The sequence below is a fragment of the Agelaius tricolor genome, unplaced genomic scaffold (assembly GCF_023055355.1).
Source record: "Agelaius tricolor isolate 1412-34295 unplaced genomic scaffold, bAgeTri1.0.p SCAF_18, whole genome shotgun sequence".
Classification (NCBI taxonomy): domain Eukaryota; kingdom Metazoa; phylum Chordata; class Aves; order Passeriformes; family Icteridae; genus Agelaius; species Agelaius tricolor.
In genome coordinates this window covers 13,720,457-13,734,177 of record NW_027269278.1, presented here as the reverse complement: position 1 = coordinate 13,734,177, position 13,721 = coordinate 13,720,457, and the positions used below count along the sequence as shown (strand labels likewise).

Here is a 13,721-nt window from a genome sequence, read left to right as displayed (position 1 = left end):
CAAACACAAAAATCCCAAAAATACTGACCATGTTTGGATCTAACCTACTTTGGGAATCTGGGATGCAGAGGAAGTTGAACTGGCTACCCAGTTCCAGCTGTTTAAGAGTGCCCTGGCTTCTTTTAAAGCTTATTTATGTACAGATCAAACAAACAGACTTCCAAGCACTTTCATTTAACTTTGATGCCAAACTTTGATGTCTTCACCATTTACAGTAATCATTTTTATGTGCATTTAATATTATTTTTTTAGTCCAAAACACTACACATAAAAAGACCAACTTCATTTAAAATATGCAGCATTTTTTGCTACTTGAAAACTCTGCATTTTTAATTTGTTTCTTATCAGCAGAGTACTTCTGGGGCAAGGAGAACATCAAGTTTTTAATGCCTTTCAGTTGATTTAAATTAATACTTTAAGTTTTTATTCAAAAGAGCTGACTGATAGAAGGGTGCTGACATTTTTTTCACACTCTTTCTCTGGCATGTGTTATGTGCAAAGTAATAGTTATTTCTTAAATGTTTGGTGCTTTATTCCATGATGAGTACCCAGAAGATAACATTTCCACACAGTTTAATGCACTTGGATCACTGCTCAAATGGCCAGGCTGGGTAGGAAAGGGTCCCAGTGTCTCAAGGTTAAGATTTGTATCTTAATATATCAAACATTTATTTTAGAGGCAAACACTACCTTTGTGTGCTTGGAAGCCCCATCCCCTCAAAACAACAAAGCAGGGAAGTGTTTCCCTCTTTGGTTCTGTGTCTCTGCTGAGCTCTTTTCCAAAAACATAGAAAGCCAGAAAGATAAGAGTGAAACTTTTAATCAAAAGGGGCCTGAATGATTTCTATTGCATTTAATAACCACTTCATCACTGTCTCTGCACAAAAGGGCTGTGCTGGATTCCATAGCTGACAGGAGTGGTGAGGCAGAGACAGTCTTCAATTGGGAAGCTGCACCTCTCTCCTTTTAAAATCAGTGCAGGAGGAGTATCTGAAGTCACCTTTTCACTGCTGAGTGCTTCCCCTTTAGCCCAGGTAGCTCAGAGGCTGGAGAAATCTGGTACCTGCAGGATGGAGCTCAGACAGGAGTCACTGGGGATGCAAACTCAGACTATTCCTGCTACAGCTACCACAGTCACAGACAGGGTCTAGAAATGCCTGGAAAATGGGGAGAACTTAGAGGAGGAACAGTAATCACACAGCCAAGTCCCACACAGCACAGGCTACTGCAGTATCAGCACCACATTTTTACAGAATGAAAATATTATTGCCATTATCCATGAGGGCAAAGTACAGGGCAGAAAGTTTTTCTCTCTAGGGCAGATGGAGGACGAGGAGAGCAGTGAGAAGAAATCATTAGTAAAATAATTGGCTGCCTGCATTGCACAGTTGCCACAAAATGTTTATGCTGTCAGTGCCATGAGGGTATTGACTTGCCAAAGTCACAGTTGTGCCAAGGAACTGTCAACCACAGGGGCTGCTGTTGCTTTTCACCTTGTGGGTATATGAAGCACCCCTGGCTCATCACCCCCATTGCTCTGCTTTCCCAAGAACCATATCAGAAAGATTTATTATCAGCCTCCTCCTGAAACCTGGGATTTTGGCCCCTGTGATTGCTATCAGGAACAAACATAACATCTGAGAATATCTCTGAAAAATAAAGAGAGGATGCTGTGTGATAAAGGATCTGAATTAAGTTTGTGGAGGTTTTTTTTTTAAGTGAGTAATAAGTTGGAAGCTTCTGTGTCAGAGAACAAAAGACCTGTTGTTTTTCCCTGCTGTAGATAGAAAGAAATGTTAATATCTTACATTCAGGCAAAATGATACTGAGTTAATTCCAGGAGTGTGCTGGAGTGGGGCAGAAATGTCACTTTATTAAAGCAGTATTTTGCTTTTCCACCTCATTTTCCAACTAACTTCAACAAAACACAACTTGAAGAAGGAATGATGCCTTTGTTTTTTATCAAAGCAGACAGATGTAAAAAAGAACTCCTAAGATACCCAGAAGTGGTTAACTGAGCACAGGGAATCATTGCAAAAATTCCATCAGGAAGCCTCCCTTATCAACAAGAAATCACATTAAAGAAGGGCGTGCTCTGGGAAGGAAAGCCATGCACCACACAGCAACTTACTCATACATTACATGTGTAAAGAAAGCTTCTGAGAGCACCATCCTGAGAGCAGCTGCAGCTCCCTGCAAGTCCCTGCTGCTCTGGGGTGGTGAGCACACTCAGCACACAGCAGGCTTCACCTCTCATGGCAATCTCAGCCCAAAGCCAAACTGTTCCATGAATAAAATCCCTGCATACTAGATCAGGACACGAGAAGATTGCCCGTGTTGCTGAGAGATTATCAAGTGAATAAATCTAGCATGTGATAGATAAAACAAATATCCATTAAAAGTACAAATCTCTCAACACTAGGAAGAGAAATGCATTCCCAGCACAGACTCTGAAAGCCTTCAAAAAGACAGGCATATCCAGCATCAGACCAGATGGAGAAGATGAACAATAATTGCTTTCCAAGCATCCATCCCCACAAAAGCAGTGAGTACAGGCCCCCTAAAGAGACAGATAATAAGAGCAAAAGAAAAATGAAGAATATCTGTGAAACACCTCGGACTTGATGAGAACAGCTGGGAATTTCTGCTATGAAGTGTGACATACAGAGACAAATGCAGACACCTCTGGCTACTCAGCCAATAGTTGAGTTGGTATCGCCTTGATCTCAGAAATTTCCACTGACTTTTGGAGGTAAGAGAGGTGTAACTGCACCAGACTTCTGATTCTTGCTCTTGACTCCAGTCAGCCCCAAGTAAATCCCAGTTTCAAGTGATTTTGCTCCTTCCCTTCGCTGACTTTGGAATCCACCTTCCCCTCCTAAGGGCACCTCAGTTCTGGTTGTTTCACACTCAAATTTCTCTAGCTACACCTTGGTCTAGAAAATGAAAATTGTCTTGCCACATTCACCTGTCAAGAGAGAGGGCAGCAGCACAAGCATAATTAAATAATTATTTAAATAATTATTATTAATTATTTAATCAGCCACTTGTGGGGGTTTCTGGGCTGGTGCCAGCTCTCCCTTCAGTTTTTGGACAAATACAGTGTGAGGGGAAGGACTCCTGTGCACTCTCCCAGGCTGTTCCATTACACCTGATTTATAGCATGGCACTACTTGTTCTAGCCCATAACCTTGAGCTTGTAAAATACACAGGGGAAAATTTACTAACTACTGAGTTCATCTTAATGCACTGTTGGGAATCTTAAGGGGGGGAAAAAGAAGGGAAGGGGTTGGGCATCTAGAGGAGCTGGTTTTGAACAGCAATCCTGTACTGGCCCAGTGCAGTGCATCTCACTCTGCTTCCATTTAAATAAAGTTTTAATTTACACAGCCAGCATCCAGTAAGGACCCATGTTTATCTTGCTCTGAAGGTGATAATCAATAGGAGAGTTGTAGACACATTTCCCAGCTTATTAGCTGTGCACATGGATGGAGTTTCCCACAACAGCACGTACAAATGCATTTACTCCACTCTTAGCTGGCATCAGAGTTTGATTAATAACAGAAGACAGAAAACTGGTTTGCAACTTTTCTATTAGGATAGAAAATTGTCACCCACATAGCAGACAAACTCCTAGCAGTAAAGGAGTGTAAACAGCACAGCACTGGGAGCTGGATCATGGGTGCCACAGGTCCTTTACCACACAGCCCCTGATGGCTGCACTGCTGTGCAATACACACAGGCACCACCACACATCCAGAAGTTATTCACATGCTCTGCCCCACATTTTGTCATTGTTTTCAAGTGTAGACTTTTAGGTTAATTTCCTCAGCTAATACTCTTGAGGTGTAAGTCTAATTTGCCCAAGAATGTCTAATTTCTCCTTGGCTCGTTCCCTTCAATGGCAGCCTGCCCTCTGTACTAATGTACAACTTCCTTGAGACAAGCAGAGAGTGTTGATGTTACAGAGTAAATACAAAATGAGCTCTGCATTCACTGACTATTCCCAAGAGATATCTTGCTCCTTACTTCAGTCTAAGTACTCAAAAGTCAGTCCCTGAAACTTTCTCCTCAAGTTATTTTTACCATGTAAGGCTCCAGCAAACAGCAACTTGTGTGATTATTTCTGCCATTACAGTCTCTTACTTTGTTCAGCTTTTAATTATTTTAAATTACATGGCTGAAGTGCTGCTGGATAGATGTCATTCAGCAATAAAGGCTTGTTCTTTGAAGAGCCTGAACTAGGGGCCTTTTCAGCAGGATTGTAGCTCATATGCTGGGGAATGTCACACTCAGCTTCTGTGGTTCACTGAGGACATTAGGAGTAACCTTATTTCTATTCAAAGCAGAATTGTGTTTGCAAATTACTTTCCAGCATCCCAGCAGTGGATTCTCATAGGGACTGGCAGGAAGCAGTGACTCCTATTGCTCCTTCACTCCAGTGGCTGAAGGATTTCCCAAGTGACAGCACAGGAGTGTCACACAGCTCCAGCTTGTGCCAACAGGGAATCACAGGATTTGTACTGCACAGCCTTGGCCAAACCAAGATCACAGCAGGTACAGCAACACAGCTGAGGCACTGGGCACAGCTGTCACCTGTGTCACTGAACACACCTGTGTCACTGAACACACCTGTGTCACTGAACACAGCTGTCACCTGTGTCACTGAACACACCTGTCACCTGTGTCACTGAACACACCTGTGTCACTGAACACACCTGTGTCACTGAACACAGCTGTCACCTGTGTCACTGAACACACCTGTGTCACCGAACACACCTGTGTCACTGAACACAGCTGTCACCTGTGTCACTGAACACACCTGTGTCACTGAACACACCTGTGTCACTGAACACAGCTGTCACCTGTGTCACTGAACACACCTGTGTCACTGAACACATCTGTCACCTGTGTCACTGACCACACCTGTGTCACTGAACACAGCTGTCACCTGTGTCACTGAACACACCTGTGTCACTGAACACACCTGTGTCACTGAACACAGCTGTCACCTGTGTCACTGAACACACCTGTGTCACTGACCACACCTGTGTCACTGAACACAGCTGTCACCTGTGTCACTGAACACAGCTGTCAGTGCCCAGGTACCAGCTGAGCCCTAATGCAACCCAGCTCACCACAGCAGCTCCCAGCACACACCTGGCCAGAACCAGCAGTGCCCAACTGTCCAGTCACTGACTCTCACACTCTCATTTATCTTCCATGTTTAAAAAGGATGATGATCATTTTATAACTACAATCATGAGCCTTTCTTACTCTACCTTTGATGAACCACCTCATTAACAACTGCCCAGAAGTCTTAAAAAGGAAAAAACAAACAACCACACACATCCATAAAGATATCAGGCTGCCTGACTAAAGTACTTGTACCTCCTCACTGGATACTTCAAAATGTTTATGAACAAGCCCAACAGCAGGTTTACAAGTTTCTCCTCAGTTAAATCTCACATTGCTCTCCAGATTTCCCTGAAGCCTCACACCTTCTCCTGTACTTGCTCCTTCTGCTGTTTCTGTACCAGCAGCACAAACACCCACCATGGTGAGTTTACAGTGCCCCCAGATGTTACTCATGAAATCAGCACCAAGTTGAGGCCTCACTGCCTCCTCATCCCTTCTGGTGACAGTTCATTTTAAAACATTCCTTTATAATAAATGATCTGCTAAAGGCTTATTGCAGTTAGCATGGAATTTTGTGTCTGAATTTGTAGCAAACACCTAACTGAGGTGCAGATGTACTGTAATTACCATGAAAGCACAGTAGAATCAAACCTCTAAAATTTATAAATATACAATTATATGTAGTACTTGTCAGTATAAAGCTGTGTCACTACAACTTACTGAACTGGAAAAGGTTCAGTTCCCAGCATTCTGATGGATCTACCACAGAAACCACTCCAGACATTCTCAGCACCTACCAGGGAAAGGCAGGGACCAAGGCAGCTCCTCACCTCACCCCATCTCCCACCACTCCTGGCACAGACACAGCTGTGGAGCTTCCTTAGCCTGCACCATAAATATCAGCTCTGGGTTATGCATGTTTAAGACAGCAGAAAATGCTACCAAGGCACAGAAGAATACTAAAAACATGCCAAAAATGAGTTTTCCCACTTACTGTCTTGAGGAAGAAAACAAGAAGCAACAACCTTGCTTTTTAACTGAAAAATCTTTAAAGCCCAGGTCTGTTTGTTTAAAGGACTTTCAGGGCCACCAGAAAATCATAAAGGAGCTGGAAAATAAATCTTCTCACTTCTCTCTCTGTCTGTGGATTCATAACCAAAGTAATGATATCTCTAAGGATACAGCCTTCTCTGGAGGTCCAGAAAGGATCTGAAGCAAAATCTACAGCATGCAGAAGAAATAGGTACTGGAATAAAATACCTAGAAGCCAGGTTTTAGATATTTACATCTGTCTAAGTGTAATATATATGAATGCTTATTAAACTTGGATTATTTTGCAATTCTTTAGTCTTCTCCCAGATCAGTGATCCCCCAAAAGATTATAAACAATTCAAATTTGCCACAACTTGTAAGATATTCACTGTGACAGAGGAGTGTAAGGGCAGCTGGCAGAGCCCAGCACAGCTGTTTATCACAGTACAACAGAAACAGTTCTTCAAACACACATCAGGGACTGCAGAGATAGAGAGTTTTATCAGAACACACCTTTCAGGCAAGTTACTAAATCGTGGCTTTACAGCAAGAAATGTGTTTGAAAGAGCACTGCAGAGTTCCAGATTGCAAATAGGCCCCCATTAAAGGTACTGAGCTCTCAATGTGCTTCTAAACATCATGAAACCCTTTCTTTGGTAGCCAAAAGAATTCACTCTGTACCAGCCTTTGTCAAGACAATAAAAAAAATTTGTTTCCTTACAGGAACTTTGCCTTTCCCATCAGCCAATACTGATCAAAGTAAACACATGTAAGAAAAGCTACCATGAGTTGTTGCAGTAAAAAGAGCCAAATGAGGTAAGCAAGCTATCTCCCACTCCAGTGTTACCAGAATGGAAAAGAAAGGTCTAAATATCAGACATTTACATGTACAAGCAGCTGCTCATTCTGTTTTTATGCTGATGGTCATCAATTGTGACCATCTTGATGTGAAAATTTGACTTGAGTGAAATGAGATTCCCCCTATCAATCTCAGTCCTCTTCTCTTCAAAGAAGTAATGATAAAAATGGGATTGTTATCAGAGATCTGAAAGCCTGATTTGTATATGCAACAAGCCATTCCATACAAAATCCATGGAGTGTTTCACTTTTCTCCATGTTACAAAAGCAATTTGTTTCCAGACAATGCAGAATTATGCACCAAAAAAAAGCTTTTCTCCATATTTTGCCTATTATCCACAATGAATTTCCAGAGAGAACAGCCTGAACTCCATGCCTGTATCAGATTATTAATGCCACAGGCAAAATCCAAGAGTTTGACCATTCTGGAAGTTTTCACTGCCACCTGCTCTCTGACAGACTAAATATTGCCACCTACTGACTGCCAGAGCCTGAACTTCCAAGGATTTTTTTATTTCCCTCTCCCAGACACAGTTCCCAAGACACACAATGAAGGCTGTCACAGCCCAGATAAGCCAAAAATTAATGTCTGATATTCTGAGATATTATTGTTACTTGGCTTTGTCCACTGTTACTTGTTTTCTTCCAATGTTGTAACTACTTTAAGATGTCAAATTTTAGTTTGAGGTTTGATCTTGCAGCATGACTGTCAAGCCACAGTTTTTCAACAGAAGCCTCACCATACATAGCAGAGACACCAAGCTGTATAACAGCACCATATGTTTTAGACTTGACAGTCCAAAGTCGAGCTTGAATGCTGTGGTCCAAGTAACTCAGAACAAGTAACATCTGCTGCTCCAAGATTTTTCCATACCCTTACCTTGACAAATAAGGAAAAACCCATGATTTTTCTCACATCATCCAGCAGCACCAAAGATATAACTAAACCATGACTTTAATTATTCCTTTACACAATTGCCCAACATGAGACACCTATAGAGCCACTGCAGTGTGTCACAGTGTGTGAACCAGGGTTCTGTTCCTCAGCTGCTGCACGTATTCCTTTGCTTGGTCAAAGCCAGTCCTTGGTGGCTCTGGGGGAGGAGGAGGACCTTCCACCAGCTTCACAAAGTAGTGGCACCTGCTGATTTTCATCATGCCAAACATGCCCTTGCCGTGGCACCGCAGGCGCTTCACGTAACGGCCCCTGCCCGTCTGCGACTCCGCTGAGGAAACAGGACAGGGAGAGAAAGAAGATGGCTCAGTCGAGCACAAGCTGCTACAGCTGCAATAAAACACCTCTCTTGCCAGGGGATCTTTCATGGCTGCTTCTAGGGAGTTAATTCTACTTGGGATTCTCCCCTCCATCTCTCTTCTGTTACATTTAGCAGATTGCTGCTACAGAGGAACCTGTGAGCTGCATTAACGCTCTCCAGGAGCACCAAAAAGGGGAATTTAGAAGGCAGGCACACAAAGATAAATATGTGCTGAAGGACAAGTCATACTGAGCACTTACTAGATTATACAGCTCTTCTGGAGGTGGTATTCATTTCACTGCCTTTCAGTAGTTTGTCTCATGAATTCCTGTGAAGTCTTACAGACTTCATTTTCCCTCCTTTCTGCCTTTATTGCATTCATCACAGGCATTTTCATTATCTGCACATCCAGTCCTGCACTACAGCTCAGCCTTCTTGTGGCAGAGGCCTGGAAGGCTCCAAAGAATTCTAATCAAATCTCTCTACAGTCCAGGTGACTTTAAGCTTATGAGGTCAGTTGAGTAAAATTTATCCCCTATGAGACAAATGGGAATTTTTTCTATGGGCCTCAAAACACCTAAGAGCAAACATTTCACTAACATTTTCTAGGCTAAAAAGCACTTTAGTTATTATCCTGCAAACATCTACATACAAGTCTTTTTATTAAGAAGTTTACTGTCATTACCCCTTTACTTTTATACTGTGTCTGGAAGTTTAACTTTGATTCTGCAAATCAAATTGTACCAGCCCCAGACAAAGCTTCCAGCATCTCTGACTGGCAACATTAAAAACTAGAAACTGTTTGCAGAAATTCCATTCTCAGATGGATATATCCATCTTAAAAATGCTGCAAACATGTGCCTTTCATGTTGTGGTAAAGTTAAGTTTAGCAGGAACTGTCCTCTATTCACTTCTGGTGATTTCAAGCATCAAAATCTTATTAAATATAACACAGTTTCACAGGGTAGGATAGAGTAGGATGACATTTTTCTAATGCACTAAATTAAAAAAAATGTACCTATGTGTAAGTTTGATTTGAATTCCACATTGTGCTTTCTTACTGCCATTTCCTGTGCTTCTAACAGAACCTGTAACAAAAGGTAAAGAAATTGAAATACTGAGGAATTTAAGCAATGCTATTTCTTATCTCTAGATAACATGAAAGAAATTGCAAGTTTAAGTCAGTTATAGAAAAAGTATTTTATGAAGATAAAAACTGTTAAAAGACAAGCATCTTTTACATAAGGATGTTCCTTGCATAGAATGAAAAAGCCTCAGGACAATTTTATTACATTTTTGGGGAGGAAAGGAAGTGGAAAAGATGGTTTCCACCAGCATTTGTCAGCCTTCCCTCCACAGACCTTTGTGTAATTAGACATCTGGCTAGAAATAAATTCCAAGGTAGGCAAAATGAACTTGGTCCATTCAATCTTTTCAGCTAATACAGGACATTTCTTTGCCATAATTATACTAGAAGTCAACACTTTAGCCAAGAAAATGAGTAATTTGAGAATCCAAACTACCACAGTGTATTCAGAGCTTTTGTGCCTTTACAGAACTCAGTCCTCTCCTCAATAATGTCCCTCCTCTCTTACAGTTTAAGAACCAGAGCACACAGATGTAGCAGCCATTAGTGACCAGGATTCTGCACCTTTCACCATGAACTTAACACCAAGCACTGCTGGAGAGCACACCCACATGGAATTTATCACCATGCCAAGTTAGAACAGCCAGCAGAAGTGACCCCAACATATTCATAAGTCACAAAATTACATTGCTGTAACAAAAATATGTTAGAATGTGCTCCCAACAGGCTTACTTGAAACACAAAAACCCACAGAAGCAGAAACACCTCCAAACTTCTGGTGACAGGTATTGATTTTAAAGTTTTCTGGAAAGCATGAGTGTTAAAGAATACTGCTATTTACCTCTTTGATCACCTTTGCTCCCTTTTTGTCACTGAATTCCAGCTGAGCGAGAGCCTGATCAATGGACATTCCTTTTATCTGCAATCAAAGTGTTAAAATTAACTTCTGCATTTACAAGTATTTCCTTTCTCTTATTCAGAAGACAACATTTAAATTATACTGCTATGATAAAAACAAAAATATTGTCATTTCCTTAATTACCATTTCTTCAATGGTAATTCTTTACCTTACAGCTAAACCAAACTAAAGGCATTCCTCTCCAGATCCATGCTCACCCCCAGGACTCTGCTATAAATGTGCTGATTAAACTGTGATTAAATGAGGCTCTTAAGACAAATAGAGCAATTAAATTTTGCATTCTCTCAAGTACAGTACCAAGTACTCTTTGCTTACCAGTTTTGCCAGATACCACATCTTATCTTTGCTGTATTTTATTTCTCTCCGACAGTGATATATTTCCTAGGGGCAAAAAAAAAAACCCAAAAAAAGTTAAAGGATGAGTAATTTTGCTGTGAAAACAGGAATGGAGCATCCATGTCTGCTCCACAATCTATGCTCTTACTAGGAATAAAATAAGAATGTCTCTGCCTACTATGAGAACAGCACATAGCTTTGACATTTGAAACTGAAAGCACTAAAAAAAGATGCTGGCACACAGGAAATTTTAATTTAATCTAATGACAGTTTAGAAGCAGAAGTCCCTGAGAAGGATAATCAGAAGGTTTATCACCATCTTTTCCTCTCATTCTCCCCACTTTAGAAGCAAAGATTGACATGCCCATTCAGCCTTAAAAATATTACCCTGCTGTCAACTCCACTTACTGGGAGAGCAAATAAACAATATCACCAGAATGAACTTAAATAGCCCTGGAGAAGTGAAGAGGGTTTCAAGTTTGGCACAAAGAGCTGCCTCCACAGACCCATTTTACATTCTTCCTAACAGGGACCAGCACCAGCTGGTAGAATCTAACATCAATACAAATTTGAAAGAGATGGAACTCTTGATAAACAGGGAAAACACTGATTTAATAAACAAGTCTGTCAATAGCTGCATTTTCACACACACTGCACCAGTCAGCACAGCCCACAGCAGGGATTTCTGTGTGCTAGGCCACAATGAGAAAAATGTTCACAAAAGCAATCAATAAATGCTCATGGCCCACAGAATACATGCCTAAAAAAGCCCATTTCTTTTTAGATGTAAATACTTTTACTTTGCTGAGCAGGGTGTCTAACAGAAGCCACAACACATCAATTCCTAATGAAGAAAAATGAGAACAATGGAATTACAGAATATCAGCTCTTGACAGTATAACTTCTACCTCCTTGTAGTTCAGAAACTTCTACAAACAGAGGATGGGCCCCTTGCAGCTTGAACCACACACTGAGTAAGTGAGCAGCCCCCAGTAACTCAAGGCTCCAATATAATTTAGAGATGGAAAGAATTCCAAGTGATACCAACTTCTACAATACAGCCAAAAACTGAATAAAATCCTAAAAAATGAGCAAACAAGCTTTCAAACTAATGCCTTGTGCAGCCACCCTGTGCAGACAGTGACAACCTGTTCAGAAATTGCTAAACATTCTCAGGTTAGGACATGCTCAGGTGCATCCTTACAGCTGGTCTGCGAGGCTCTCCAGGCAGCTGGGGAGGGTAAACAATCCTGTTCTTCTTCTCCCACTTCCCAATCTTCTGCAGGGATGTGCTGGTGTGGATGCAGGACAGAGGAAAAAGGCTCCCAGATGGCAGCCACCTGCAAGACAAGACCTCAGCCTCAGCTGCTGAACACAAGAGTGCTTTGTCCCTGCCCAGTTTATCAGGAAAATTGTGAACTTGCTGTCTCGAAAGAGAGAACCAGCACATTTGTACACTCAAAAAACCAAACTATTGAATCCTTTGTAGTTTATGCTGAAAGGGCTTTTTAACTCGGCAAGACTCAAGCTTCTTAAAGCAAACCATGAATGTTGGTATGGGATTCCACATGAAGTGTCCTCAGACTGTCACACAAAGTCACAGACACCTCTGTTCTGATGCTCTCATGGGGTTCAGGACTCACACAAACCATTTGTACCTTTCCCAAGGTACTTTCTATATTTATTTCTTTTACCAACAACACATTCAGCAGTGAAATTTTCTAGTTTTTCAAGGGGCTGAGTATCTCAGAGCATTAAAGGTTTATATTGGGAAATTTGAAAAGAGAGGTGTTCTAAACCAGTCCCAAAACACAATCAAGTCAATCCAAAAACCAGACAGCTGATAGCAATAAAATCAATTTTCAGGCAGTTTGCTCAGCTCAGATTCTGAAAAACCAAGCTGGTTAAAGCAGCAGTGGGAAGCCACTGGTGACTACAAGAAACAGATGAGTTCAAGACCAAATACTGTGAGTTTCCCTGAGCCTTGAATGTCTTTGTGTGTGTGGCCAACCTGTGCAAAGCATCTTAAAAACAACAGACAAACAGCCAAGAGGGCATTGTACACCACTGCTCACAATAATATGTGAGCAGAAATTAGCATAACACACATATTTCAATGCCATGGAATATTTTTGCAGGTATTTGCAGGGGCACAGCTGGCAGTTCCAGTGCTCCTACAGCACAACTGTGGGATTCCTCCAGAATGAGGGGAAACTTCAGCAAGTAAGGACAGCAGTGACTGGGGAGGGACACCTCTATCATGGCACAAGCTCTGAATACACAGAACGACACCACAGGGGCAGAGAGTGACCTGTGTCCACAGCTCCAGGGTGGGTGAGATGGCCAAGCCAGGGCAGCCCAGAGCCCAGCCCCAGGTGCCCAAGAGGGCAATGCCTGTCCCACTGCCTGGGGCAGGGTGACAGAGCCAGACTCACCTCTCTGGCCGTGCCCAGCTGACGAGACCCCGTGCCCAGGCAGCACCTGAAGGGAGGGGAAGGGAAAGTGAGGGAGGCATGAACAGAATGGTAAAATCACAGCATGGTTTGGGTTGGAAGGGACCCTCGCCATGGCCAGGACACCTTCCACTGTCCCAGGCTGCTCCCAGTCCCATCCAGCCCAGCCTTGGACACTTCCAGGGATCCAGGTGCAGTCACAGCTTCCCTGGGTAACTGTGCCAGGGCCTCACCACCCTCACGGGGAAGAATTTCTTCATAATACCTAATCTAAACCTACTCGCTGGCAGTTTGAAGCCGTCCCCCTCATCCTGTCACTCGGCTTGCAAACACTCTCACTCCATCACTCCTGGACGCTCCCTTCCGACACTGGAAGGATACAACTTATCACCCCGAGGCCTCTCTTCTCCAGGCTGACCAACCCCAATTCTCCCAGCCTTTCCTCACACTAGAGCTGCTCCATCCCTGCGATTATCCCGGTGTCCTCCTCTCCAGCGAGCCCCTCCCAAAGCAGCGCCGCGTCCCCTCAGCCTCACCCGCGCTCAGCGCCCAGCGCGCCGCCATCTTCCCGGCCGCGCTTTGCGGCAGCGCCCCGGGCAGGCGCACGGGCAGGGGCGCGGTTTGCGACACTTTGCGGCGGA

The 13,721-nt window shown here is 42.7% G+C and overlaps 1 protein-coding gene across 1 annotated transcript; it reads right to left on the bottom strand.

Moving 5' to 3' along the window:
• Positions 1 to 1,848: 1,848 nt before the first annotated feature.
• Positions 1,849 to 13,716, bottom strand: MRPL22 (mitochondrial ribosomal protein L22). The gene is made up of 7 exons (XM_071443430.1): positions 13,617 to 13,716; positions 13,063 to 13,108; positions 11,832 to 11,967; positions 10,607 to 10,672; positions 10,214 to 10,291; positions 9,304 to 9,373; positions 1,849 to 8,255 (listed from the first exon to the last, which is right to left on the bottom strand). The coding sequence occupies exons 1-7, from the start codon at positions 13,642 to 13,644 to the stop codon at positions 8,044 to 8,046; spliced, it is 636 nt and encodes a 211-aa protein (XP_071299531.1). The 5' UTR covers positions 13,645 to 13,716; the 3' UTR covers positions 1,849 to 8,043.
• Between the last annotated feature and the right edge of the window lie 5 nt (positions 13,717 to 13,721).